This window comes from Gorilla gorilla, chromosome 3 (genome assembly GCF_029281585.2).
Source record: "Gorilla gorilla gorilla isolate KB3781 chromosome 3, NHGRI_mGorGor1-v2.1_pri, whole genome shotgun sequence".
NCBI lineage: Eukaryota > Metazoa > Chordata > Mammalia > Primates > Hominidae > Gorilla > Gorilla gorilla.
This window is the reverse complement of record NC_073227.2, coordinates 9,937,164-9,961,167: the sequence shown is the minus strand read 5'-3', so window position 1 is coordinate 9,961,167 and position 24,004 is coordinate 9,937,164. Positions and strand designations below refer to the sequence as shown.

Genomic DNA, 24,004 nt, shown 5'->3' with positions numbered 1-24,004 from the left:
CTTGGCAGGCTGAGGCAGGAGGATCGCTCGAACCTGGGAGGCCATGACTGCGCCACTGCACTCCAGCCTGGGTGACAGAGAGAGACCCTGCTTCAAAAAAAAAAAAGCCAAATCAAAGTTAAAAAGAAGAGAGAGCGCCTGAGGCTGGCCAGGGCCTCTAAAAACAAATCTTCCTTGGAAAACAGATATGCAGGGTGGGCAGATGGGCCCGAGGGGAGGCAGGGCGGGCAGATGGGCCTGGGGTGAGACAGGGCGGGCGGATGGGCCCTGCTGATGTGGCAGTGCTGCCCCACAGTGGCCTTGCTGTCCGGGGCCTCTGGGCACCCGCACTCCTGCCGCCATAGCAGTGGCCACACACCTCCTGGACAGAGCTGTGGCCACCTGCACACTGAGGTAGGTGCGGGGTATGGCTGAGGAGGCCAGAGGGGTTCCTAGAAGCCACTCTTGGCTCAGCCCAATCACTTCTCTCGCCTCAAGGCCTTCACCTGCCTGAAAACACGAGGAAGCAGGACCCAGCCACACAGATGGCACCTGTGGCTTTGGGGCCGTGGGTGCCCACCTCCCGGTCGGGGCCTCATGAACACGTGACCCCCTAAAGCCGGAGCATCCTCTGGAGGCCCCAAACCCAGGACCCTCGGGGCAGCATCCCCTCCTGATTCTGCCAGTTATGACCAAGAGGCTTGTAGCTCCATGGACCAAGCTGGCAGAGCGGGTGCTCTGTGACTCTGCAGACACACCCCGGGCCACTAGTGGCAGTGAGTCCTAGGCTGTGCCTCCCACGGTGCCCGCCCTGCCCAGACCTACCCGGGCGCTCCTGCTTCTGCAGCTGCCGCCGCTGCTCGCGAGCCCTGTCTTCCGGGTCAAGCGGCCGTCCTTCGTCGTCCCTCGGAACAATCTTCCCATGGAAAGGGCACTGCATAGCGAGGACACAGTGGCTGACGGCGGGCAAGGGTCCACTTGCCTTGACCACCTCCCCCCACCACCACGACTTGGGCACAAACAGCGACCAGGGTGGGTGGCATTGCAGAGCCAAAGTGTACACAACCCTGGAATCACGCACCCCTCAGAGGAGGGCGTCCTGAGAGCCACAGGGACGTGGGGATGGCTCCGTCCCTCCTCTGGAGCCGGGAGGTCTTGGGCAGCTGTGGAAAGTCTAGGCCTCCCTCATCCAGCATGGCCATAGCGACCCCCTCTGCACCATGCCCAGCTGCCAGGCTGGAAGCTGCCCTGGCCCCCTGGCCTCTCCTCACTTCTGAGGATCCCAGGCCCAGCACAGACCCAGGCTGCAACTATGGAGGATACTGTGTGTCTTGGCCCCTGGAGAGTCCCCAAGCCGTGTACCCAGGTGTCAGGCTTCAGGGTCGTGGGCAGGAGCCCCAGACATCATTCTCTGACGGCCAACGGCTAAGCAATTTCTGCCCACCGCGGATAAGCCCCTTCCATGGGCTTCTCAGTGCTCACAAGCACCCTGACCCAGGGCAGGGGCAGGTGGGGCTCAGCATCCCTCTGGCTGCCCCACCTGGTCCAGCCTACACCCACCCCCGCCCTCGGGCCACGGCCTCACCTTCAGCCGGTCTTGGCGCTCACAGAGCCGGCCGTCTGGCCTCGGGGCACGGCACCGGTGCTGCACAGGCTCAAACTTCCCGGCAAAAGTGATGTGGCGGCTCCGGAGCATCTCAGAGACGTCGGCATTGACCACTTCCTCCTCCACCTCGCTGGGCTTCCAGAAGCGGTGCTGGGAGTCAGACCTGCAGACACAGCCAGAGGCCCTCATAGCATCTGCAGGGACCCCAGAAGAGCGTGGCCACGGTGGTGCAGACACAGGGGAAGGCCAAACACCACTGCAGCCCAGCCACCCCAACCCTGTGGACAGCACCCAGGCAGAAGAACACGGTCACTCCCGCCTGGGTCTGAATTCTGACGCCACGTGAACCAGCCGCGAGACCACGGGCACGACTGCCACCTGCAAGATGGGCTCTCCCTACGGGGCAAGGGCGACAGCTGCTGCGTCCTTGAGGCGTGACCTTGAAGGCCAACAGGGCATCCACATGAAGGTCGTCCTTCCACTGCAGGGACGTAAGGACAGGGCGGTAGCGCACCCAGGAGAAGGAGTGAAGGCCGTTCAGCCCTTGGCAGCATAGAGGGGCCGGGTGCTGGAGACCAGACTCCACTGCCCCAGGCCTCCCAGCTCTCTCAGATGTGTCCGCTCCCACGCTCTGCTGTTGAACAGACTGCGCTGCCCCAGGCGTCCCAGGTCTCCCAGGCATCCCAGGTGCGTCCGCTCCCACGCTCTGCTGTTGTCACCAGCCTGGTTAGGGACGCTTTCCGGCGGATGCCACGGGATGGGGGGGCTGGGTGTGCCGGCCAAGAGGAGGCTGGCCTCAGAGGACTCCGCCCCCTGCCCACCTGGATGCCCAGGCAGGGGAGAAGTGTCTGAGGGGCCCTCACACAGACCAGACTGCCCCTGTGCTGCCACCAGGCCTCCTTCTAGGGCACACAGCCACAGTTGGGGCCCGCAGGAGCCGGGGAGGACAGATGGGCAGTGCCAAGGGCTCCCAGTAATGAGAGGCTGCTCACTGCCTGCTGACTGGGGAACGGTCGGCTCTGCCCGAAGCTCCCGGGCTCCCACACCCCATGCCCGAGGGTGCTGGAGGAGCAGAGCCCAGCAGCCCTGCCCTCACCCCAGGTCCACAGACAGGAGCACAGCCCCAGGCACGGCCCATGCTAGGGAGAAGGGACCAGCAGGAGGCCCTGCCCTGGGGCTGCCTGGACCTCATTTCTGCATCCACCTTGGTCTGGGATGAGGCTGGTTTGGGATAAGGCAGTGGGTGGGAACGCAGGCAGAATGTGCTGCCCAGGGCCTTGGCCCCACTACAGGCAGAGGCGTCTCGGGCAAAGCCCTGGTGGGCTGAAGAGCACCTGGCCATGTGCCCCGCAGTCAAGGAGGTACATGCGGCTCCCCCGAGGGTGCCTGACCGCCCGGCCAAATGCTTCCTGCCGCACCCAAGGCCCCGTGTGAGAAGCAGCGATGCATTCTGCCACCCGGAACTCGGACCAGAGACGCCCCGTGGATCGCAGTGAGAACACTCAGGAGCCAGCACACAGCAGCCACACCACGGGCTCCACCGCTTCCTCCCCGTCCAGGTGCAGGGATGCTCCCCTCTACTCCCCCCAGCCGAGGACCACCGGCTTTCTATTTTTTTTTTTCAGACAGAGTCTTGCTCTGTTGCCCAGGCTGGAGTGTGATGGTGCGATCTCAGCTCACTGCAAACTCCGCCTCCTGGGTTCAAGCGATTCTCCTGCCTCAGCCTCTTGAGTAGCTGGGATTACAGGTGCACGCCACCACGCCCGGCTAATTTTTATATTTTTAGTAGTGATGGGGTTTTGTCATGTTGGCCAGGCTGGTCTCGAACTCCTGGCCTCAAGTGATCCACCTGCCTTGGCCTCCCAAAGTGCTGGGATTACAGGCGTGAGCCACTGTTCCCAGCCGGGGCCCGCCAGCCCTCTGTGTACCAGGACGTCTTCGTTCTAGTGGTTGCCTGTGGCCACCACCCCCGTCAGCCCTGTCTCCCACCACGGCCTGGCCAGACCCTGGCTTCCCGGACCCGCATCATCTTGACCTCCTGGATGAAAGGGGTGAGCCCAGGCTCTCCGAGATCCCTAAATGTGGCTGAGAGCCAGAGGGCAGGACCCCTCCGCTTGGTGAGGGAATGTGGGGTGAGCAGCCCCTGCCATCCTGGCTAGGGGCCAGCCAGGAGGAGTGTGGCCCTCAACTGGCTGTGGGGCACATGCGGCACCCAGGTGCCATCTCCTGCACCAGCCCATGCACCCCCACCCACGTAGCTGACATGGGGCCCTTCCCCAGCCCGGGCCGCTGCCATGTGTAGGCTGCAACTCCATCAAGCCGACCACAGCAGTGTGCAGGCAGTTGGGGGAAACATGAAGCCGTGAGCTCGATGCACCAGGTGCGTGGTGCTGACAGGCCAGGCAGGTGGAGTGTGAAGCCAGGCCTGCCCAGCAGGGCCCCGGTGCCATCCAGGACTAACCGGGTCCTCACCAGCAGCTGCTCACGCCTCTCTCTCAGCCCAACTGCCTGGGGGCTCAGGGCAAAGCCTGTGGTCCTGGGGACGGGCCAGGCAGGTGGGAGGAGGGACGGGCATCCGCTTCTTGGTGGGAGCTTTGCTAGGCGTCACCTGCCAGGCTCGGAAACCAAGCACTGGCCTTGGGGCACGCCTGGTGGCAACGTGTGACAGGGACAGCTGTTTCTTCCCAACCTCTCCGGCCGCTGAGCAGCCTGCCCAGCCCCTCCCTCCTCACACTGTCCCTAAACTGGCCCCCACTAGGGGCGGTGTCTGTGGAGCCCTGAGGATGGGGCCCTCAAATCTTAGTCCTGCTGTGAGTGAGACCAGGGCCTGCCTCGCTTACCATCCTGCTCTCATGTGTGAGCCCAGCAGAACCCCGGGAACACAGGCAGCTGTGGGCAATGTGCCAGGACATCCCGGCACTCGGGGCCCGTTCCTGGGCATCCAGACACAGAGGCAGTGGCTGCCCTGGGCACACGGTGCTCCTCAGGCCCTGAAGCTGCCCCAGGACCCTTGCCCGGCTCCCCTGCCCCCCCGCTCTCTGGAGGTTCTGACATCAGCCCCTCACACGGATGAGACGCTCCCGCATCACGGTGGTCTTCCCAGCCCCGCAGACCCCGCAGCATTGGCTTTAGTGGTTATGGTGTGTGCACAGGCAGCCCGGCCCTTGAAACGGGTGCTGTGGGGACGGCAATATTCCGTGTCACACCTGGCCCTGGGTCTTGACGGCGGGGACTAGCAAGAGGCCAGGGGGACCCACCTCTGCCCTCTAAGGAAGATGCCTTAGGGTGACCTTCCATCCCAGGACACAGCCTTGGCACTGTCCTCCCCGCCCTCCCCCGGGTGTGGAAAACCGTCCTGCGGCAGGAGCTGAGGAGGCGGCAGGGGCCCTGTTCCCCCGATAGGCCATGCCAGTGAGCTGTGGCAGGTGCTGGAGTACCCAGGTGGCCTCTTGAGGTCCAACGGTCCAGACTTTCGCACAGATGACCCTCGTGTGCCCCCTTCTGCTGCAGCTACATGGAGAAGACGCCGGCGCGGTGAGGGGTGCAGAGGGGAAAGTGGGCAGAGAGGGTGGCTTCCGGAGGCTCCTTGCAAAGCCCCCGCCTGAGGTCTGGACACACGGTCACTGTGAGCAGCTGCGACACGGTCAGGAAGCCCCAGGCCTCAGCCAACTGTGCAGTCCTGAAGCAGGACAAACTGAACGGGCCCCAGGGCCGCCTTTAGGGGAGTGGTTTCTCGTCCAGCTGTTCCCACAAGATTCATAACACCCAAGCTCCATGGATGGCCCCCGACACAGCAGCAGAAAGGCTCAAAAAAGCCCTGCTGGGCTCCACGAGCCGGATCAGCAGGGGAGGCCCACCCCTGTGCCCCTCCAGGTGCCCGGAAGGTGGGGCAGAGCTGGGAGGCAGGGCCAGCTTCCTCAGACCCAGGGAGGCCTGGTGAGCCGGCAGCCCCTCCTCAGGCTGGGACCCTGGTTGTGTGCCCTGGCCGACTTCAGACACACGGGGACTCACTTGAGAATCTTCCCGGCTGTGGGGAGCTCCTGGCCCCAGTAGTGCAGGTCCACACCGTAGGGCACCACAGGCGCCCGGGCCCGCTCTGCTGCCAGCTTCTGGGCCTCCTGTGGCTCTGGCAACGCTCTGGAGGGGCTACAGGAGCAGAGTGGGACATCCTGACGGTGCTGCTGGTGCCAGTCACAGCCACCCTCCTCTCCCTCCCCACCCCCACAGCAAGGCTGGGGCCTTGGGTCGGATCAGGTGACCAATGGCTTCTGCCACACGACGCCTGGGCCTCAGAGCCACTGCTGAGGTCCTGTGAGAAGCTCTGGGCCCTCGCCAACAGCTGGCCTCTGGTCTGCAGTCCTTCACCATGGCCCAGAGGTGACCTGACATCTGCCTCTCAAACCCCAGCCCTGGGGGCTCCTCTCAGAGGCACGGGCAGTGTCTGGAAGGGTATTTGTGGGCCCAGTCCCACCCGGGCTCCAGCTGATGCTGGCACTGACAAGCCCAAACATGGCACCAACACTGCTCACCCGGCCGGGGGTACAGACCCAAGGCTTCCGCCAAGATATCCAGAAAAGGCACTGAGCAGCCTCTCGAGGCCGGCCAGTGCTCTGGGCAGAGGCTGTGGCAGCGCCGGGCAGGGGGCTCAGCACACAGGACACTGGGAGTCACCTGGCAGATGAGGGTGGAGGCAAGTGGTCCCGGAGCTGCCGCAGCTGAGCAGCTGCAGAGGTGGGGTCCGACACCTCCTCATCCATCCTCGTCCTCGTCCGCAAGCACCGCACAACTGTGTCTTTCTCTGGTGCTGCCTCCAGCCCTGAAACAGACACGTGTCCACTCCCTGCCACCACTCCCACAACCCGCCAGGCACATCCTGCAAGACTGGGCAGTTAGGGCGCGCCTACGCGTTAGCATGGTCCATCTTCCGACAGTCCCGAGGTGGGTGCCTGCTATCTGCTCCTCACGGGCGAGGGTGAGGCCCGGAGCAGCAGCTCAGGCCACGCTCTGCCAGAACATGGCGTGCGTCGGGGGGTCCGGCAGTCCCGCCTTGTGGCCACACTGTTCACACACTGTGCTGCCGGGCTTTGCAGAAGTGCCAGCCTCAGCAGATGGATTCGCCAGGCTGGAAAGAAGCTGGGCAGCAGCGAGAGCCCAGACTGCCCGGCACCCTGTGCCCATAGCCCCGGCAGCTCAGGCTCCGGTGGTGAGATGTAGGCAGCCTGGAGCCCTCCCCAGCACCCAGGCCTGAGGTGGCAGCCACTTGGAAAGGCCACCCACAGGGTGCTCACAAGGTCCTCAAGGAGAAGAGACGCACAGCTCCACACAGGGGTTCAACCCACATCTCACGCCGACATCAAACCGCAATGTTAGCGGGGATTCCAGCCCCTGCGTCCCCACAGAAATGCCCGGGGCTGCACCACAGCTTCAGCAGGCGCCACTGACAGCCACAGGGGCCGCTGGACCAAGGCCTTGGCCCTGGCAACTCCCTCCATCTGCCAGGCAGAGGCTGAATTCCAAGGACCAAGATGCCGTCCCGGAGTGCCCGTCGAAGAGGGTCCGCCCCGCCGCCAGCAAGACAAGGCCATGGCGCTGCGTCTCACCAACATCCCACAGAGATGACAGGGACGAGGCCACCAGCCCCTGGCCTCCGCAGCCCAGCGTGCACCCAGGGTCCCCAGACCAGGACAAGGAGATTCTCCAACACTGCTGGGCCCTGACCTGCCTCTCCCCTCCTCCTGCACCACGGCCTGCGCTTGGCTCTCAGGCTGCTCCGTGGGGCTCACCCTGATCCTGATGGCGCCTCTCGGTCAGGGCGGGGCCTATACTCCCTAGTGGCTAAGCTGGTGTCCTGAGGCTTCGGGATAGCAGGGGGCACAGGAGGTGCCAGGTAGGCTATGGGTTAGGACAAAGGGCACCACCCACTTCCCCAAACCTGCTGCAGGAGCAACTGAGGCCTGCACTTGAGCCTGTCCTCCCCTGTGGGCTGCCAGCCGGGGGGCTCAGGACCCCAGAGGAACCTGGACCGCAGGGAAGCCAGACTTCGGAGAGCTGCCATGGAAGAAAACAGACCGAGCAAGGCGTCCTGGCCGCGGCAGAATCCACAGAAAGAAAACGGACTGAGCAAGGCGTCCTGGCCGCGGCGGAATCCACAGAAAGAAAATGGACCGAGCAAGGCGTCCTGGCTGCAGCGGAATCCACAGAAAGAAAACGAACTGGCAGCTGGGGCAAAGAGGCGCACAGCCCATGCCATGCTCCCCAGGAGCTACGGGCACCATAGAGACACAGCGAGGCCAGGAAGTGAGGGGATCCTGAAGATGCCTCCACCAAAGACAAAGGGCAAGGAAAACTGTCAGGTGCAGAGGACTTGCTGGATGGCTGAGGGGACCGGCCACAGCACGAGTGAGACACAGGTGGCCGCAGACAGCAAGGGAGGAAGCACGGAAGACCCTCTTAAGAGCTCCGAGGGGTGTTGGGGGACACGCAGGTGTCAGCATCCTCATCTCTCCTAAAATCCCAGGAGGAGAGAGAAATAATTGGAGCACAGAAAACAGCTGAAGAAACAATGAGCCACATTTTCCTGGAATTGGAAGGCTCACTGAGAGTCAGAGGAGACAGAGGAAAAACCATGGCCAGAGGCACTACAGGAAAACCTAAGAACACCATGGCCCGAGACGGTTAACACCGAGCACTGAGGGTCAACTTGATTGGATTGAAGGATACAAAGTATTGATCCTGGGTGTGTCTGCGAGGGTGTTGCCAAAGGAGATTAACATTCGAGTCAGTGGGCTGGGGAAGGCAGATCCACCCTTAATCTGGTGGGCACCATCTAGTCAGCTGCCAGTGAATATAAAGCAAACGTGAAAAGGAGGGACGGCCTCGCCTCCCAGCCTACATCTTTCTCCCGTGCTGGATGCTTCCTGCCCTTGAACATCAGACTCCAAGTTCTTCAGTTTTGAGACTCGGACTGGCTCTCCTTGATCCTCAGCCTGCAGATGGCCTCTTGTGGGACCTTGTGGTCATATAAGTTAGCTGATACTTTCAAAAAATAAAAATTCTATTGACACAAGATTTTCAATAGCAACCGTGAATGCAAGATCTTAGAAGGTCACTTTGAAAGTGCCGAAGGAGAAGTTCAAGCTCAGGATTTTATAGCCAGCTAAAAGGTCATTTCTTGTGCAGGCACAGGATGACGACCTCATGGAGACAAGGCCTTTTGAGGTTTGCCATGGTGAGGTCCGCTTTGAAAACACCTTCAGAGCCAGTAGTCACAAAGAAAAGCCAGGGGGCAGGGGGGTGGAGCAAAACATGGGCAGTGAGTGTGTAGAGACACGGGAGGTGAGTGCCCTGAGATGCGGGAGGTGAGTGCCCTGAGACGCGGGAGGTGAGTGCAGGGAGGCGGGAGGTGAGTGCAGGGATGCGGGAGGTGAGTGCCCTGAGACGCGGGAGATGAGTGCAGGGAGGCGGGAGGTGAGTGCAGGGACGCGGGAGGTGAGTGCCCTGAGACGTGGGAGGTGAGTGCCCTGAGATGCGGGAGGTGAGTGCCCTGAGACGCGGGAGGTGAGTGCCCTGAGATGCGGGAGGTGAGTGCCCTGAGACGCGGGAGGTGAGTGCAGAGAGGTGGGAGGTGAGTGCTCTGAGATGCGGGAGGTGAGTGCCCTGAGACGCGGGAGGTGAGTGCAGGGAGGCGGGAGGTGAGTGCAGGGACGCGGGAGGTGAGTGCCCTGAGACGCGGGAGGTGAGTGCCCTGAGACGCGGGAGGTGAGTGCCCTGAGACGTGGGAGGTGAGTGCCCTGAGACGCGGGAGGTGAGTGCCCTGAGACGCGGGAGGTGAGTGCCCTGAGATGCGGGAGGTGAGTGCCCTGAGACGCGGGAGGTGAGTGCAGAGAGGCGGGAGGTGAGTGCTCTGAGATGCGGGAGGTGAGTGCCCTGAGACGCGGGAGGTGAGTGCAGGGAGGCGGGAGGTGAGTGCAGGGACGCGGGAGGTGAGTGCCCTGAGACGCGGGAGGTGAGTGCCCTGAGACGCGGGAGGTGAGTGCCCTGAGATGCGGGAGGTGAGTGCCCTGAGACGCGGGAGGTGAGTGCAGAGAGGCGGGAGGTGAGTGCTCTGAGATGCGGGAGGTGAGTGCCCTGAGACGCGGGAGGTGAGTGCAGGGAGGCGGGAGGTGAGTGCCCTGAGACGCGGGAGGTGAGTGCCCTGAGACGCGGGAGGTGAGTGCCCTGAGACACGGGAGGTGAGTGCCCTGAGATGCGGGAGGTGAGTGCCCTGAGACGTGGGAGGTGAGTGCAGAGAGGCGGGAGGTGAGTGCTCTGAGATGCGGGAGGTGAGTGCCCTGAGACGCGGGAGGTGAGTGCAGAGAGGCGGGAGGTGAGTGCTCTGAGATGCGGGAGGTGAGTGCCCTGAGACGCGGGAGGTGAGTGCAGGGAGGCGGGAGGTGAGTGCAGGGACGCGGGAGGTGAGTGCCCTGAGATGCGGGAGGTGAGTGCCCTGAGACGCGGGAGGTGAGTGCAGAGAGGCGGGAGGTGAGTGCTCTGAGATGCGGGAGGTGAGTGCCCTGAGACGCGGGAGGTGAGTGCAGGGAGGCGGGAGGTGAGTGCAGGGACGCGGGAGGTGAGTGCCCTGAGACGCGGGAGGTGAGTGCAGAGAGGCGGGAAGTGAGTGCAGGGACACGGGAGGTGAGTGCAGGGACGCGGGAGGTGAGTGCCCTGAGACGCGGGAGGTGAGTGCCCTGAGACGCGGGAGGTGAGTGCAGAGAGGTGGGAGGTGAGTGCAGGGACGCGGGAGGTGAGTGCCGAGAAGCGGGAGGTGAGTGCCCTGAGACGCGGGAGGTGAGTGCAGGGACGCGGGAGGTGAGTGCAGGGACGCGGGAGGTGAGTGCCCTGAGACGCGGGAGGTGAGTGCCCTGAGACGTGGGAGGTGAGTGCCCTGAGACGCGTGAGGTGAGTGCCCTGAGATGCGGGAGGTGAGTGCAGAGAGGCGGGAGGTGAGTGCAGGGACGCGGGAGGTGAGTGCCCTGAGACGCGGGAGGTGAGTGCCCTGAGACGCGTGAGGTGAGTGCCCTGAGATGCGGGAGGTGAGTGCAGAGAGGCGGGAGGTGAGTGCAGGGACGCGGGAGGTGAGTGCAGGGACGCGGGAGGTGAGTGCAGGGACGCGGGAGGTGAGTGCCCTGAGACACGGGAGGTGAGTGCAGAGAGGCGGGAGGTGAGTGCAGGGACGCGGGAGGTGAGCGCCCTGAGACGCGGGAGGTGAGCACCCTGAGACGCGGGAGGTGAGTGCCCTGAGACGCGGGAGGTGAGTGCCCTGAGACGCGGGAGGTGAGTGCAGGGACGCGGGAGGTGAGTGCCCTGAGACGCGGGAGGTGAGTGCCGAGACGCGGGAGGTGAGTGCCCTGAGACGCGGGAGGTGAGTGCAGAGAGGCGGGAGGTGAGTGCAGGGACGCGGGAGGTGAGTGCAGGGACACGGGAGGTGAGTGCAGGGACACGGGAGGTGAGTGCAGGGACGTGGGAGGTGAGTGCCCTGAGACGCAGGAGGTGGGTGCCCTGAGACGCGGGAGGTGAGTGCCCTGAGACGCGGGAGGTGAGTGCAGTGACGCGGGAGGTGAGTGCTGAGTAGCAGGAGATGAGTGCTCTGAGATGCGGGAGGTGAGTGCCCTGAGACGCAGGAGGAACACTGAGCACATGACTTTGTAAACTTGACTCTCGCCTGTCCCTACCCCAAACCCACGTGTTCATATCAACCCGAATTAAGTTGGTTCTGGATGATCCAATGTGATGGGGTGGAAGGAGGCCACACGTGGGGAGAGGGTGCTAGGTTATTTGTCTTATGCAGGAAATAGTACACAAATTGAGAAATACATATGTGTGTAAATCCTTTCTACAATGAGGAGTGACCATCTGAAGAATAAAAACCAGCACAACAACGGGGCACATAAATGGTGGGAGAAAGAAGGAAACGAGACAAGGACGGCAGCAGAAGTCGGAGAGAAAGTGCCACGGACGGACGCGTGACAGGCCACCAGATGTGTCTTTTGAAGACTTCGTAACAACCGTTAACTAAACAGATTCAGATTAACAAGACAGACTCTGAAGTGGATGTCTTTAGCAATATGCTGTCTCAAGAAGACCCGCTTGATACAACGGTTAGCGAAAAGTTGAAAATAAAGGGACGAAAAGATTTACTATGAAAACAGTGACCAAAAGACAGAAGAGGTCCTATGTGGGTACTAGAAAAGCTGGATTTTAAGTAAAAAATAGTAGGGTAAAAAAAGGAATGTTTGAAGGTGTAATAAACAAGAACAGATATGTAACTTACAAATGCAGTCTCAAAACATAAGAAGCCATGCTGAGGGCTACGGGTGCAGAGGTATCCCTGACTGTGGGGACTTCGGCGAACCCTCTTGGGAAGTGGCTGTTATGGAAAGAATGAGCCGTATCATGGGTGGTTTGTACAGCACAGTCAAAACCACCAAACTAAGAGATGCCGTGAGATTTCCTATCTGATATGGTCTGGCTCTGTGTCCCCACTCAAATCTCATCTTGTAGTTCCCATAATTCCCACACGTGGTGGGAGGGAGCTGGTGGGTCTTCCCCGTGCTGTCCCCGTGAGAGTGAATGGGTCTCACGAGATCTGACGGCTGTAAAAGCGGGAGTTTCTCCGCACAAGCCCTCTCCCTGCCTGCTGCCATCCACGTAAGATGTGACTTGCTCCTCCTTGCCTTCCACCATGATTGTGAGGCCTCCCCAGCCATGTGGAACGCTAAGTCCAGTAAACCTCTTTCTTCTGTAAATTGCCCAGTCTCAGGTATGTCCTTATCAGCAGCGTGAAAACGGAGTAATACAATATGCAAGAAGTCCCTTCTCCAACACACACGCAGAACTGACGAAAGAAAACCAAGTACTAAGTCAACAGGGGCCTCAGTCACCTCCCAAGAATCAGCACCGCCCAGACTGTGTCCTGAGACCACAGAACAGAGTGTCAAAAACAGAGGCCGCCAGAGAGCTCAGACGCCCGGAAACTCATGCACACGTCATCGATTTTACACACACACACACACACACACACACAGAGGTCCACCCACAGATGCACTCTCACTGAACACGGGTGAGCTGCAGAGCGTGCAGGCCTTCTTTTATGCAGGCTTACTGAGTACATACACACACATACATGGCCACACACAAGTACTTACAGGCATGCTGTCACTGAACACACATGTGCTCACCGCAGGCTTTCTGAGGACACCCACAGTGCCTCCACTTACCAATGTGCAGAGCCGGGAATGCTCTGTTTGGAGAGAAGAGCTGGGAGGAGAATGAGGAGGCATGAGAACTGGGGGTACTGCAAGGCTGCCTGACACAGGGGCTTCCAGGGAGGGAAGTGGGTAAGGACAAAGGGCCTTGCTCAGGCCCATGACAAGCATCCCGTAAACCAAGGAGTGAGCCACCGACCCCGTCCCTGAGTTGCAGAGGAGGAAAAAGCTGCCTGTCTGAAAGGGCTCACAGAACTCGGGCTGTCTGGAGCCACCTCTGACTTGGGCCACTGACTCTCTGGACAGAGGTCAGCCTGGCACATGCACCCTGTGCTCAGTATCTGCAGGGCTCGCCAGCCTGTGGCTATGGGCCAAGTCCAGCCCACCGCCTGTTTTCGTGAATAGGGTGTTACTGGCACACAGTCACACCCATCATCTACACGTGGAGACAAGGCCTCGTGTGGCCCCCGAAGCTGAAGAGACTGCGCTCTGGCCCTTCACAGAAGGTGCCCGTCCCGCTCGGGAGCTCCTCTAAGCCGTGCGTGGCTGCACGCTTGCCAGGCTGCTCCCGTTTCCTGGGTTCCCAGGGGCTGAGAGCGGAGGGTGTGAGACAGAGCCACACAGAGCAGGTGATAGGGACGGACCTCCAGCCCCCAGGCGCGCACCCGGGAGACACCGGGCAGCCCCTGCTCAGCCCTGGCACTCAATGCCGTGTCCCGGGTTTTGCTCACAAACCTGCCAAGTGCCCCTCAGTATTCTGGCAATACACATGACACAGATACGCGCTGTCAGCACACGCATGCACACACACGCACACACGTGCATGCTCACAGTGAGGGAGGCAAGACTGACAAGTGAACAATGTGACATTTAGATACAATCGCAGCCAAAAGATCAATCTGAGAATTCCTAAGAGTGACAAGAATGAAATATATTTTTCATCGATTTGTTGTTTTAAACCATTAAAAAGATGGGTAAGCGTGTTAAAGCAGGGTAAATACTTAGGGCACTAAACACACTCCCACTTGTGCATCGCGTGGAAAATCAATCTCACTGACATACTTTCAAAGCAAAACCCCAAAAATCAGACAGCATTCCTCAGGCACGGAGGGCATTTTCAGGAAGAATAACGACTCCTGGAAAACAAGAGGCCACACGTCACAGCCGAACCCGGCGCCTGCCTTGCCCGCACGGCATCTCACTCGAGTCCAGTATCGTGGCTCAAATTCACTCCCACGGTTGTTTTGAGAAAGAATCATAAAAATGTCCAAATCCCCTTTTCTGTTTACATTGGCCAAGTGGCACCTATTTGCCTGAAGCACCAAAGCAGACAGTGAGGGAGGGAATCGATGGTAGGAAACGGAGAGGGGGGCCTCTGCGCTCAGGCGGCCTGCCCAGCGCTGACATTATTGATTTTACCTAGTTCAGCTGGCCTTGTAATTAAAATGTAAATTTGAGAAAGAGATTATGTCCTGACAGAAATGGTAGGATTAAGGGGAAGATAAAGGCCCCTCAGTGAAAATTCACAGGAAGAAATGAGAAAGAAAAAGAGCATGGTTTCCTCCGTGGTGTGGATTTAGACTAAGTCTAACTACTTCAGATTCGCCCACGTTTAATTGAAAAAACAGCGACAGAATATAAACTAGTGTTATGAACTGAGCTGGCCCCTCCGCCTGCCCCCACGATTCCCGCCTGGTCCCCACCTCCGGCACTCCTGGGGCCCCCGGGGTGTGAAGCTGAGTGGGGCCAGGGGTCCTCCCTGCGCACCCCAGAGGGCAGCTCTGTCACCAGGGCCTGCCCCCTCCTTTGGGCCCTCCAGCCCTTGCCTGGGGCTGGTACAGCTGGTGCCGCATGCTCGCACCCCGGCGACTCCCAGCAAGGTCGCCAAGGCCGCCAAGGGTACCCAGGCCAGGCCCACAGGGGACATCGGCACCTTCAAGGCTGAAGGCAGAACGTGGTTAGCCTTCTCACTTCAAGAAGTCAATCAGTGGCAATAAAACCACCAGGGCCTCTGCCTGCCCCAGGCAAGGCTGTGATGGAGCTCCCAGCTTCTGAGGCACCCTCCCCTCCACCGGGGCAGGCGTGGGCCTTGAGAGGAAAGGGGCAGGCACCATGCAGTGGAGGAGGCTTGGAGCCAGCAGAGGAGGGTGCTGTGGGGACCTGCGGCTGCAGCGAAAGAACCAGCGCCCAGTGCACCAGCTGTGCACACTTCCCTGGACCAGGACGGACCCAGCAGGGACAGCTCATCATCTGCTGAGCCTGGGGCCTGAGCTGGAGACACACATCTGGAGGTGCCTTCACAACCAGGGTCAGGCTGGGACAGCCTACGGGTGAGGCTTAGCCAGGACTGCCACGCCCAGTGCCTACCTGTGACCCTGTGAGGCTCGGTGTACCTGCAGCAGGGCTGTGTCAGAGCAGGCGTCCCAGCACACCCGGCAGGGGCTGCGAGGCCCGTGCAGCTCAGCCCCCTTGGCTGGACGCTATTGTCGACGGGCTCAGGACCCCTGGGCTTCAGTGGGGAGGGGATGGCCACGCCTGGTGATGAGTGAGCGCTGTCACCGTTGTTTGGCCACAGGCCGGGGGAGCCTCACCTCTTCTGATGAAAGGAGACCGCTCTGTTCTTTGGGGAGAGTCACCTCGTTTGAGTTTCGCTTCTGGCCTTGCTTCAGCTAATTTAGAGCCACAAGTCAGGTTTTAGGGAAAGTGTGGATTTCTGCCTTTGAGACGCCACACGTCACCCCGTCTAAGATGTGTAACTTCTGCTGAAAAGGCTCAGAAGCCATCATAACAGGCTTGTGCAGAGGCCCAAGGCCAGGAAATGTCAGTGACACTACAGGCCAAGGGTCAGTGCCAGCTCCCAGACTCTGAAGATGCCCAGGAGGGGTCCGGGAGATGAGGCAGCCCAGCAGGCCAGGTCAGGACAGGCCTGCGCAGACAAGACGGCTGCCTAGGCCCCGGCTGCAGCACCTCCAGGAGACACCTCTGTGCTTCCACCACGCTCCGGGGGCTGGACCCACGGCCTGGTCCACCTGAGGGCGGCCAAGAGCCATGAAGGAGATTGCAGCGGCCAACAGTGTGCTCAGGCACCCCCAGGGCCCTCATGTCAGGCGCGGGGACTCCTGCCCGAGGTGGGGAATCAGCAGAAACACCATTTCAGGTGGATGCTGGTGTTGGAAGAACAGTGTGTGTGGGGTGAGGACGGGGGAAGCCCGATGAGGGCACAGCTGGGGCTGCGTCTTGGTGGGGGAAGGGGTCTGACGCAGTGAGGTCGGTGGTGGGGAGAGGCGTGCAGGTCCCTCGGCTTCTGCCTGCCTGGCCAGAACCCCTGGAGAAGCAGCGCAGGACCCTGGTCCAGAATGGGCCAGGCCAGAATGGTTCCCGGAGAGAGGTCCCGGCTGGCTCCAGGTGTCTGAGGCTTTCTTCCAGACCCTCAAGCTCACACTGACCCCAGGAGCTCAGCCTTCCCAGCCTGGGCCCTCCCTGGGTGGCCCCAGGGCAGAAGACAGCAGGCCCCAGTAAACAGGACCATACAAATGGAAGGTCGTTAGAAGCCTGGCTGTGCTAATTCGGCATGACACCCTTAATGGGTCATATCTTCACACGTGAGTTGTCTAATCATCTAAATTCTCTTAACAAATTTACATCTCTTCTTATAGACTCTGACTGAAACCAACTTGTCCATTTCACACAAAAGCTGAGGGTCTTGTTTTCATTTGCTTCCCCTCCATGCAAACACCACTGTGGGTACTCTGGGGAACTTTGAGAGTAGACCCACCTGGGTCCACACCCATCCCCGAGGGCCACAATCCTGGGTGTGGCACTGGAACGCGGCTTTGGGAGGTATTTTTGAAAAACCTAAGCCCTCCACGGCACAGGCTGTGGCAGCGTTCGGCACCTCCCGAGTGCTCCCTGACAGTGAGAAGAGCCCCTTGCCGTGGAGTGCACAGCAGCCCTGGGCCCAGACCCGAGGCTGTGGCATCACCAGCGGTGAGGAGCGATGCCTGTGCTTGTGACCCCCCTAAGCGGGGATGGGAGCCTGGAAGGCGCAGGGTGGTGGCCCCTCCCACCTGCCAGCAACAGCTCCTGTAGCTGCGGGAATCACACCCACAACCCTCAAGTTCAAGGAGCCCACGAGAGCCCACCCTCGTGAGTGAGACCTTTCTGTCCCTGAGCAGGGCTGCAGATGGCACAGAGGGAGAGACCTGCCCTGCTGCGTCCTCACAGCAGGCCAGTGTCCTCCACACGCAAGAACCAAGGGTAGGATGGCGGCCCCTGCCCCAGGCCTGGGCACCTGAGGGCCTGCCTGACAGAGAAGGACCAGCAGGACCACCAGAGAGGAAGCCCACCGCGGGGCAGGCTGCAGGGAGGGCCCCAGGCCCGAGATCCCGAGACGGAGCCAGAACGCAGAGGAAAAGCACGCACACGACTTCTCGGCCTCGTGGCTACGACCGTGAGCAGGAAAAGCAGCATTTTAAACCAAAGCAGCGGTTACCACAAGACGGGCTCCAGGCCCTGCCCCCGAGGGGCCACATCCTGTGACCCTCCACCCAGGCGCCCCCACCACGGGGCCCGCTGCTCACCATACTCAGGCCGCAGGTGGTCGGGGATGTGGGGCTCATACCCCTCCTTCTCAGGGACCTCCACAAAGTCCTCATCATCCTCATCTTCCTCCGCATCCCCCAGGGCTTCTGTCTGTGGAAAAACACCCCAGTACAAATCAACCCCCAGACCCTGTGTATGAACACAGCTCCTGCTGGGCAGAGCCCTGGAAATTACTATTTCTTGTGGAGCTTTTTCCCCTGCTTAGGGCTCCAACATCAGCCACGGTTGGACTGCATTTAAGGTCGTCTCCAAGGCTGTTCTTGTTCCCCAAAATCACACCACCTCTGCACTGCCCCTGTGCTGGGGGCCGTTTAGAGTCTATGTTAAAACCACGAACTGTAACCCTGGCTGACTCCCCAGGTCCCTGTGGGAGGTGCTGCCCTCCTGTGGAATGGCGTCACACCAGTGCGAGGGCGGCGGTGCCCCCGGGGCTTAGGGGAGTTATCTTCCCACCAGGTGGAGCAGGTGCGTCTGCAGTGCCCCCGAGGCTTAGGGCAGTTATCTTCTCACCAGGTGGAGCAGGCGCGTCTGCTCTTAGGCAACGGGCCAGGGCTAGCTCTCCACACAGGGTTCTCCCGTGGTGCTGGTGTGACCACAGCATGTCAGGTGACAGAAAAGGACAAGTACTTCTGGAACATTCTGTCCTTGAGGACTTGTATGAAAACCACCTCCATTTCCTTTTGACAAGGCCACTTCTCTGCCAGGGTAGGTGTGGGGGGATCCCTCACTGAGTCTGGAGAGCCCTCGTGCCACCCCTGCCTCCCTCCTCCCATTGAGGAGCTGGAGAATGGCAGGAAGGCTTGCTTTCTTTTTCCCCTGAGAAAAGCCAGTTCCTTGAGCCCACCCTGCCCCTTCCTGCGCCCGACTCGGTGGGGAGAGGCAGGGACCTGTGTGGTGACTCCCCTCATCAGGCCAGAGAAAGACGGTGGCTCCTCCACACAGCACGGCTGTGGCACAAGACACCATGGCCGCAGCTGTGACCACAGGACCAGCCCACGCAGGCCTGCTCTGTTGGTAACAGAACACCAAGCTGTCTTGCGGGCATAACAGGGCCAAGAAGAACTGGGGAGGCGCCTGCCTCCCTGCTGCCTGCCCTGGTAAAGCCTTTCTCTTCCCAAAAGCTGCTGCTGCAGTACTGGCTTCTGTGTGCACTGGGTAGCGAGCCCACTGCTCAGTAACATGGCCACACGGTGGGCATCAACTGCTCCATCCACGCGCTCAGAAGCGGCTGTGGGCAAGCTCTTCTCCGCCTCACCTTCCCTCTGGCCTGCATCCTTCCAACAGCCCCACCACGGCCCAGGACAGGGTGCGGGAGCTCGCACGCAGCCCCCAGGGCGCACCATCCTTCCCTGAGAGCCCCGCCTCTGCAGCTCACCCACCACAAACCTGGTGTGGGCTCAGCACAGCAGGGCGGTCATTCCTCACCTTCAGCTCCCTCAGGCCAGGAGAGGGGCTGGCAGGGCTGCTAGGGCAGCTGAAGGTCATGCCCCCAGGGTGGCCAGGGTGGTGGTGCCCTGGGGTGGCTGGGGTGGAGGTGCCCCAGGGTGGAGATGCCCCCAGGGTTGAGGTACCCCCGGGGTGGAGGCACCTGCATTCCTGTTCCCACAGCACAGCTGAGGGAAACTTCCCGGAAGGGAGATCCCTGTTGGAGGAATACCAAGCAAGGGGACCCTTAATGGGTTTATAAGAGAAAAACCGAAAAACAGAATCACTCTGACACACACCTGCATCTCTAAAAAGCATTCCCAGCAGCAACACCTCAAAGGTGCCTGCGATCGCAGCTGTTTCCTGAAGGGAGGAAGGACAACTGAAGAGGGGCCTGACCCCTGACCCCTAGGGCAGGAGCCCACATGTTCACCGGAGACAAAGCCCGAGTGTGCAGGGGACTGCGGCTCCAAGCCCAGCCCCCACGGAGCCAGGCCACACAAGGCCACGGGGCCCAGGCACCAGCACTGTGCGGGGAGGTGGCCCCCACGGAGCCAGGCCACACAATGCCACGGGGCCCGGGCACCAGCACCCTGCCGGGAGGTGGCCCCAACACCAATCATCAGACCAAGTGCACTTTGTTTAGGAGCAGCCCACTGCTGAGCATCTGGGAAGCACAGGAGACATTAATCACTGGAAACTGTAATTTTTGTTATCAGTCTAACACTGATCAAAAGGGAAGCCTGTCTCCACCGCTGACCTGTGAAACGTCCCAATTATACTCTTTGGAAATGACGGGGGCACTTAACTCCCGCGCTGAGCAAATGATGGCGATCCATCACGTCTGAATAACAACAAGCCACGGACCTGAAAATTATTTCTGTACAGAATCTGCCAGGAATTTATGAAAGGTGGAGAGCAGCCCAAGGTTTCAGGGCATTACGGTTCTCAGCCAGTGCAGCGCGTATCACACACTAAACAGAATTTATGTGTTTTAATTTTCTAAAAGGTAGATGTGGACCGGGTGCTACAATGCATAACATATAGTGCCAGATTTTAAATATGGGGGTCATTTTCAAAAAATATTATGCTTATTGTTCGCACCCTTGAATTTCATCGGGGACTTTTATCAAATTTTCATTTCCTAAAAAATATTCAACTGCTCAGCTAACTATTAGGAATTATACCTTCTTTCTCCCCAGATAATGGTTCATTTCTGTGACTAAATTTGGAGCCCTGGGTTCCCCTTTGTTCTTAAATTAGCGCTGATGAGGCCTCCCTGGTCCTGGTGAGCATCTCCCTCTGTAACAGCGGCCAGGTCCGTGGGTGGATCTCCCTTCACCTCTGAGGAAGCCCCAGGGCTTCCTCCTGGGCAAGAGCCCACCACAGCCACCATTTCCATACTTCCGCTTGAAACTATTGAGGCCGTGGTAGCCCCTCAAACCACAGCAACTCAGCATTCAGGGACTTCACTGCTGATACTAAATGGAAGGCTGAAAGCTGCTGTTTTCAGGGTTCAATTCACACGGGATAAACTCTCATGTCTGAAACCCACAGATGCACAGTGCGGTCACCTCCAACATCTGCTGCTGGGCACACTGAACACCAGGGACAGGCAGGGATGCTGAAGGTGGGGAAGCTGTGAGCCTAGGAAGCTGTGCGGCTGTTCACAGGCCTGTTTGGAGGACAGGAACAGCGTGGTCACCAGGGACAGAGCTCCCCGAGGCCTCGAAGGGCACGGAGCCCAAAGGGAGGATGAGGACCTGCACGAAGCCCCCCTTCCACGTGGTCCCACATGCCTCCAGTTCACCTCTAAGAAGTCAAATCATCAAGTGGTGACAGGCAAGAGCCACCCGCCCTCAAGGGGAGGGACAGATGAGCCGGGGGCCAGCACCACGGGTCTGCAGGCCCTGCTGAGGGGCTGGGCACCGGTGCTGGGGGGCTCTGGAAGAGCACGAATCCAGGAAAGGAGATCATACACCCTATGTGGTGCTGGGGCTGGAGATGTCTACAAAATGAGGTTAGGTTTGGAAAAGGTTCTCAAGAGCAGTCTGCTTTTACCCCGACCTGGCAGCCGAGTTTCCTGTGATAAAGCAGGGGCATGGGAGGCACAGGTCACCCGCAGGCTGTCCCCTCCCAAGGGGGCTGTGACCCGTGCCCACACCTTCCCTAACGGGCCAAGTCCCCTGCCGGGCATTAGAAGCCTCCCGAGGCTGGTCCACAGTGCAGGAGCTACGGGAGCTACAGACCCCTCGACATGGACAGCCAAGACCACCCGGGCACAGGGCGCCTCCAAAGGAACCCCGGCCGCCGCGGGGAGGCGGGCAGGAGCACTCCGGCCTCTGCTGGCTTCATACAAATGGATTCTCACCCACACTTAAAAGGATTTAGAAAAATGAGCCTCCACGATCATAATTAAACAAGCAATAAAATGGCTAAAATATACAATGCAATCAGTTCACAGAAGTAGGGTGGCGAGGTTACTAATTATTTGAGAAGGAAAGGAAGAGGAGAGGCCGTGTGAAGGGGCAGGTCCGTCCGCCACACGCGGGCTGGGAGATACAGCTGGGGCCATTAAATAAATTTTGCACGATCTAATTAACTTGGTACGCGGTCTCAATTACTTTTCACCCAAGAAATCACTTTTGTTCAGTTTTATGTGTGTCTGTTTCCCTTTTTATAAAAAAAAAAAAAAATGATGTAAGGCCTCGTCAGACAAGTGAGTTCCAAACTGCATTTGTCTTTCAGCGCCTTGATGGCTATGCGTTTAAAAACCCATTCTATCTTATAAACCAAAAATTAAACGTGCTCAGCTGTGATGGTCGTCATTGCATCTGCTATTTATATGCTAATGCCCTCCCTGGAAGGCCGTGCAAATTGCCCGGCCAGGCCAATATCTCATGTGCATCTCCGGCTGCCAGGGACGCACCTTGAGAGGACGGAGGGCGGCGCGGTGCAGGGCTGACCGCAGCGAGCGTGCGGGAAGGGCACCTGGCGGGCAGCACTGTCGGGGCCGAGCGGAACCTGCTGGACACAGACACAGCACCATAGGCGCGTCCTCACCTCTGAAACGAGAGCCTGGAGGTTCTGCTGAAGCAAATCGTTGCTTTCTAGAATGACTGGTTCTTTACCATAAAATCTACACTCATCAAAACGCTCTTACAAGAACATCACAAAACACAGTGCTGTGGGCCTCTTCCCATTCTCGTCTAACCCAGGTCACTCCCAGGAATGATGCTCAGACAGACCTGCCCTTGGGAGCTGCCAGCCAGCACGGTGGGCCTCGGGCCGCTTCCTGGAGTCCCAGCTGCAGGGACCAGGACCACAGCACCACAGGCCTGGGGGCCTTCTTGGGTGTGAGAGGAGGAGGCCTCAGGTTCACAGGATGTCTGGAGGTCGATTCCAGAGCTAGGCTAGGGGCAAAATGTCTGCTGGGTCCCTGGGGCCGCCTGCCAGATAGAGACACACATCTGTCGACCAGATGCGGGCCGGGGGTCCTGGGTCTGTGTTGCTCTCCAGATGGATGGAGCTGGGCCAGGGCGGCCTCTTCTCCTGGGGCAGCCAAACTGGTGTTTGCCCCTGGGTCCCACATAGGACGTTCTGAGCAGAGGTTGTGGGCCTGGTTCTTACTGAGCAGGAGCACTGGGTGTGGTGCTCAGGAAGCTGGCTGAGGCACCAGGGGTCACATGGACTTTATGTAAACTCCCCCTTCAGTGGAGAGTGGAATGACTTCTTAGAACATCTGGCGCCTCCAACTCTAGTAGCTCCTGCCCCCGAGCTCTGCGGAGAAAGCTAACTCTGGGCTCGGGAAAATGAAGGCTGCCTGTGTCCTTGCTCCCGGGCTCCGGTGAGTCACACACACACTCGGCTCACGGGGGCGGGAAAGGACCCTGCTTCAGCCTGACCTTCTCAGGGAAGGAGAGTGCAGCCAGGGCCCACAGGGGCCAGAACGCCAGCCTCTGGGAAGCGGGCGCCAGCCTCTGGGTTCGGCCACAGCACGGGTTCGTCAGGCAGCCCTCAGGCGCACTCACATTCATCAGGAGGCCAGGCCTGGACAAGGACGCCGGGGCCCACACAGCTTCTCCCGGGCTCAGCTTCCCTGTCTGTAAAATGGGGTGGAAAACCAATCGACCCCACAGGGCTGCTTTCCAAACGAAAGGGGTAACAGCATGGAGAGGTGTTTCAAGGAGCGCTGGGCTTGTCTGGCAAGTGCCCTCTGTTTTGCAGACAGGTACTGAGGGATGGTGAAAGCCAAAAAGACGGGTCTGTGCCACCGGTGTGGGAGGGAGGGCTGGCACAAGGCCCTGGCTGGGCCTAAGATGTTCTCCCCGTGTTCCCTGTGCTGACTCCAGAGAACCTGTGTATCTGCACCCCGCCCCCCGTGGGCAGCCCTTGGGATGCGGCGGCGCATGCAGCGGCTTGGCCTTCATCGTGATGGAGGGGCCCCATCACCCAGGAAGGTTGTTTCCCAGCCCTAGGGCGGTACAGGGTTTCCCAACGGCGCTGATTTAGGTCCCTCCTCCCCTGCCTGTGCCTGGTGGTTCCACGTTTCATTCCTGGGTTTTCAGTTTCTGTCCCTTTCACCTCCCGGAAGTCAGACACTCCCATGGCTCCAGAGCATCACAGAAAACTTTCCCTCACGCACAGCAGGAAAAGGAGGTGGGGCCTCGATCCCAGGGGCTGACAGGGTCCCTGGGAGGCTGTCGGCTGCATCCTGGAGCCCACTGAACATCAGAGAGCAGAATGCTTCTGGCATCTAACTCCAAAGATCAGAGCTTTGTTGGTGAGGCCGGTGGAAGAGGCAGGCAGGCGGCCGACAAAGAAAGAAAACCACAGAGTCGAGGGGACGACTCTGGTTCTGTGGGCAATGGAGGACGCATCCACGGCCGAACCCATGTGGCTGCTACATCAGACTCAACATCGGCGAGAACAAAAACAAACCCGTATCTTTCAGCCACGGAAACAAGTAACCCGATAACTAGCAGAAGGAAAGACAGAGCCACGCTGACGGTACTAAAGAGAACGATGCTTAAGATGGGTTTCTGACTCACTGGCTGATAGGAAATTAATATTTTGTTAATTACACAATACAAAGTAATTGGTGAGTTGAGCTATATAATTTGGCAGCAGGCAACGTGAAAGTTTCCAG

General features: G+C 59.7%; 1 protein-coding gene across 11 annotated transcripts in view; it reads right to left on the bottom strand.

Annotated features, from left to right (window-relative positions):
- Nucleotides 1-24,004, bottom strand: part of UVSSA (UV stimulated scaffold protein A) — a 51,685-nt gene that overhangs the window by 15,496 nt on the left and 12,185 nt on the right. For all 11 annotated transcript variants that reach the window (XR_010133304.1, XR_010133308.1, XR_010133309.1 and 8 more), the window contains 5 exons: nt 17,409-17,520; nt 6,257-6,401; nt 5,597-5,731; nt 1,565-1,748; nt 805-913 (listed from right to left, as the gene is read on the bottom strand). Coding sequence is in view for 5 of the 11 variants with exons in the window: in XM_019025308.4 (XP_018880853.3) it covers nt 805-913; nt 1,565-1,748; nt 5,597-5,731; nt 6,257-6,401; nt 17,409-17,520 (685 nt within the window). In the remaining 6 variants the exon portion in view is untranslated. The remainder of the gene's footprint in view (nt 1-804; nt 914-1,564; nt 1,749-5,596; nt 5,732-6,256; nt 6,402-17,408; nt 17,521-24,004) is intronic.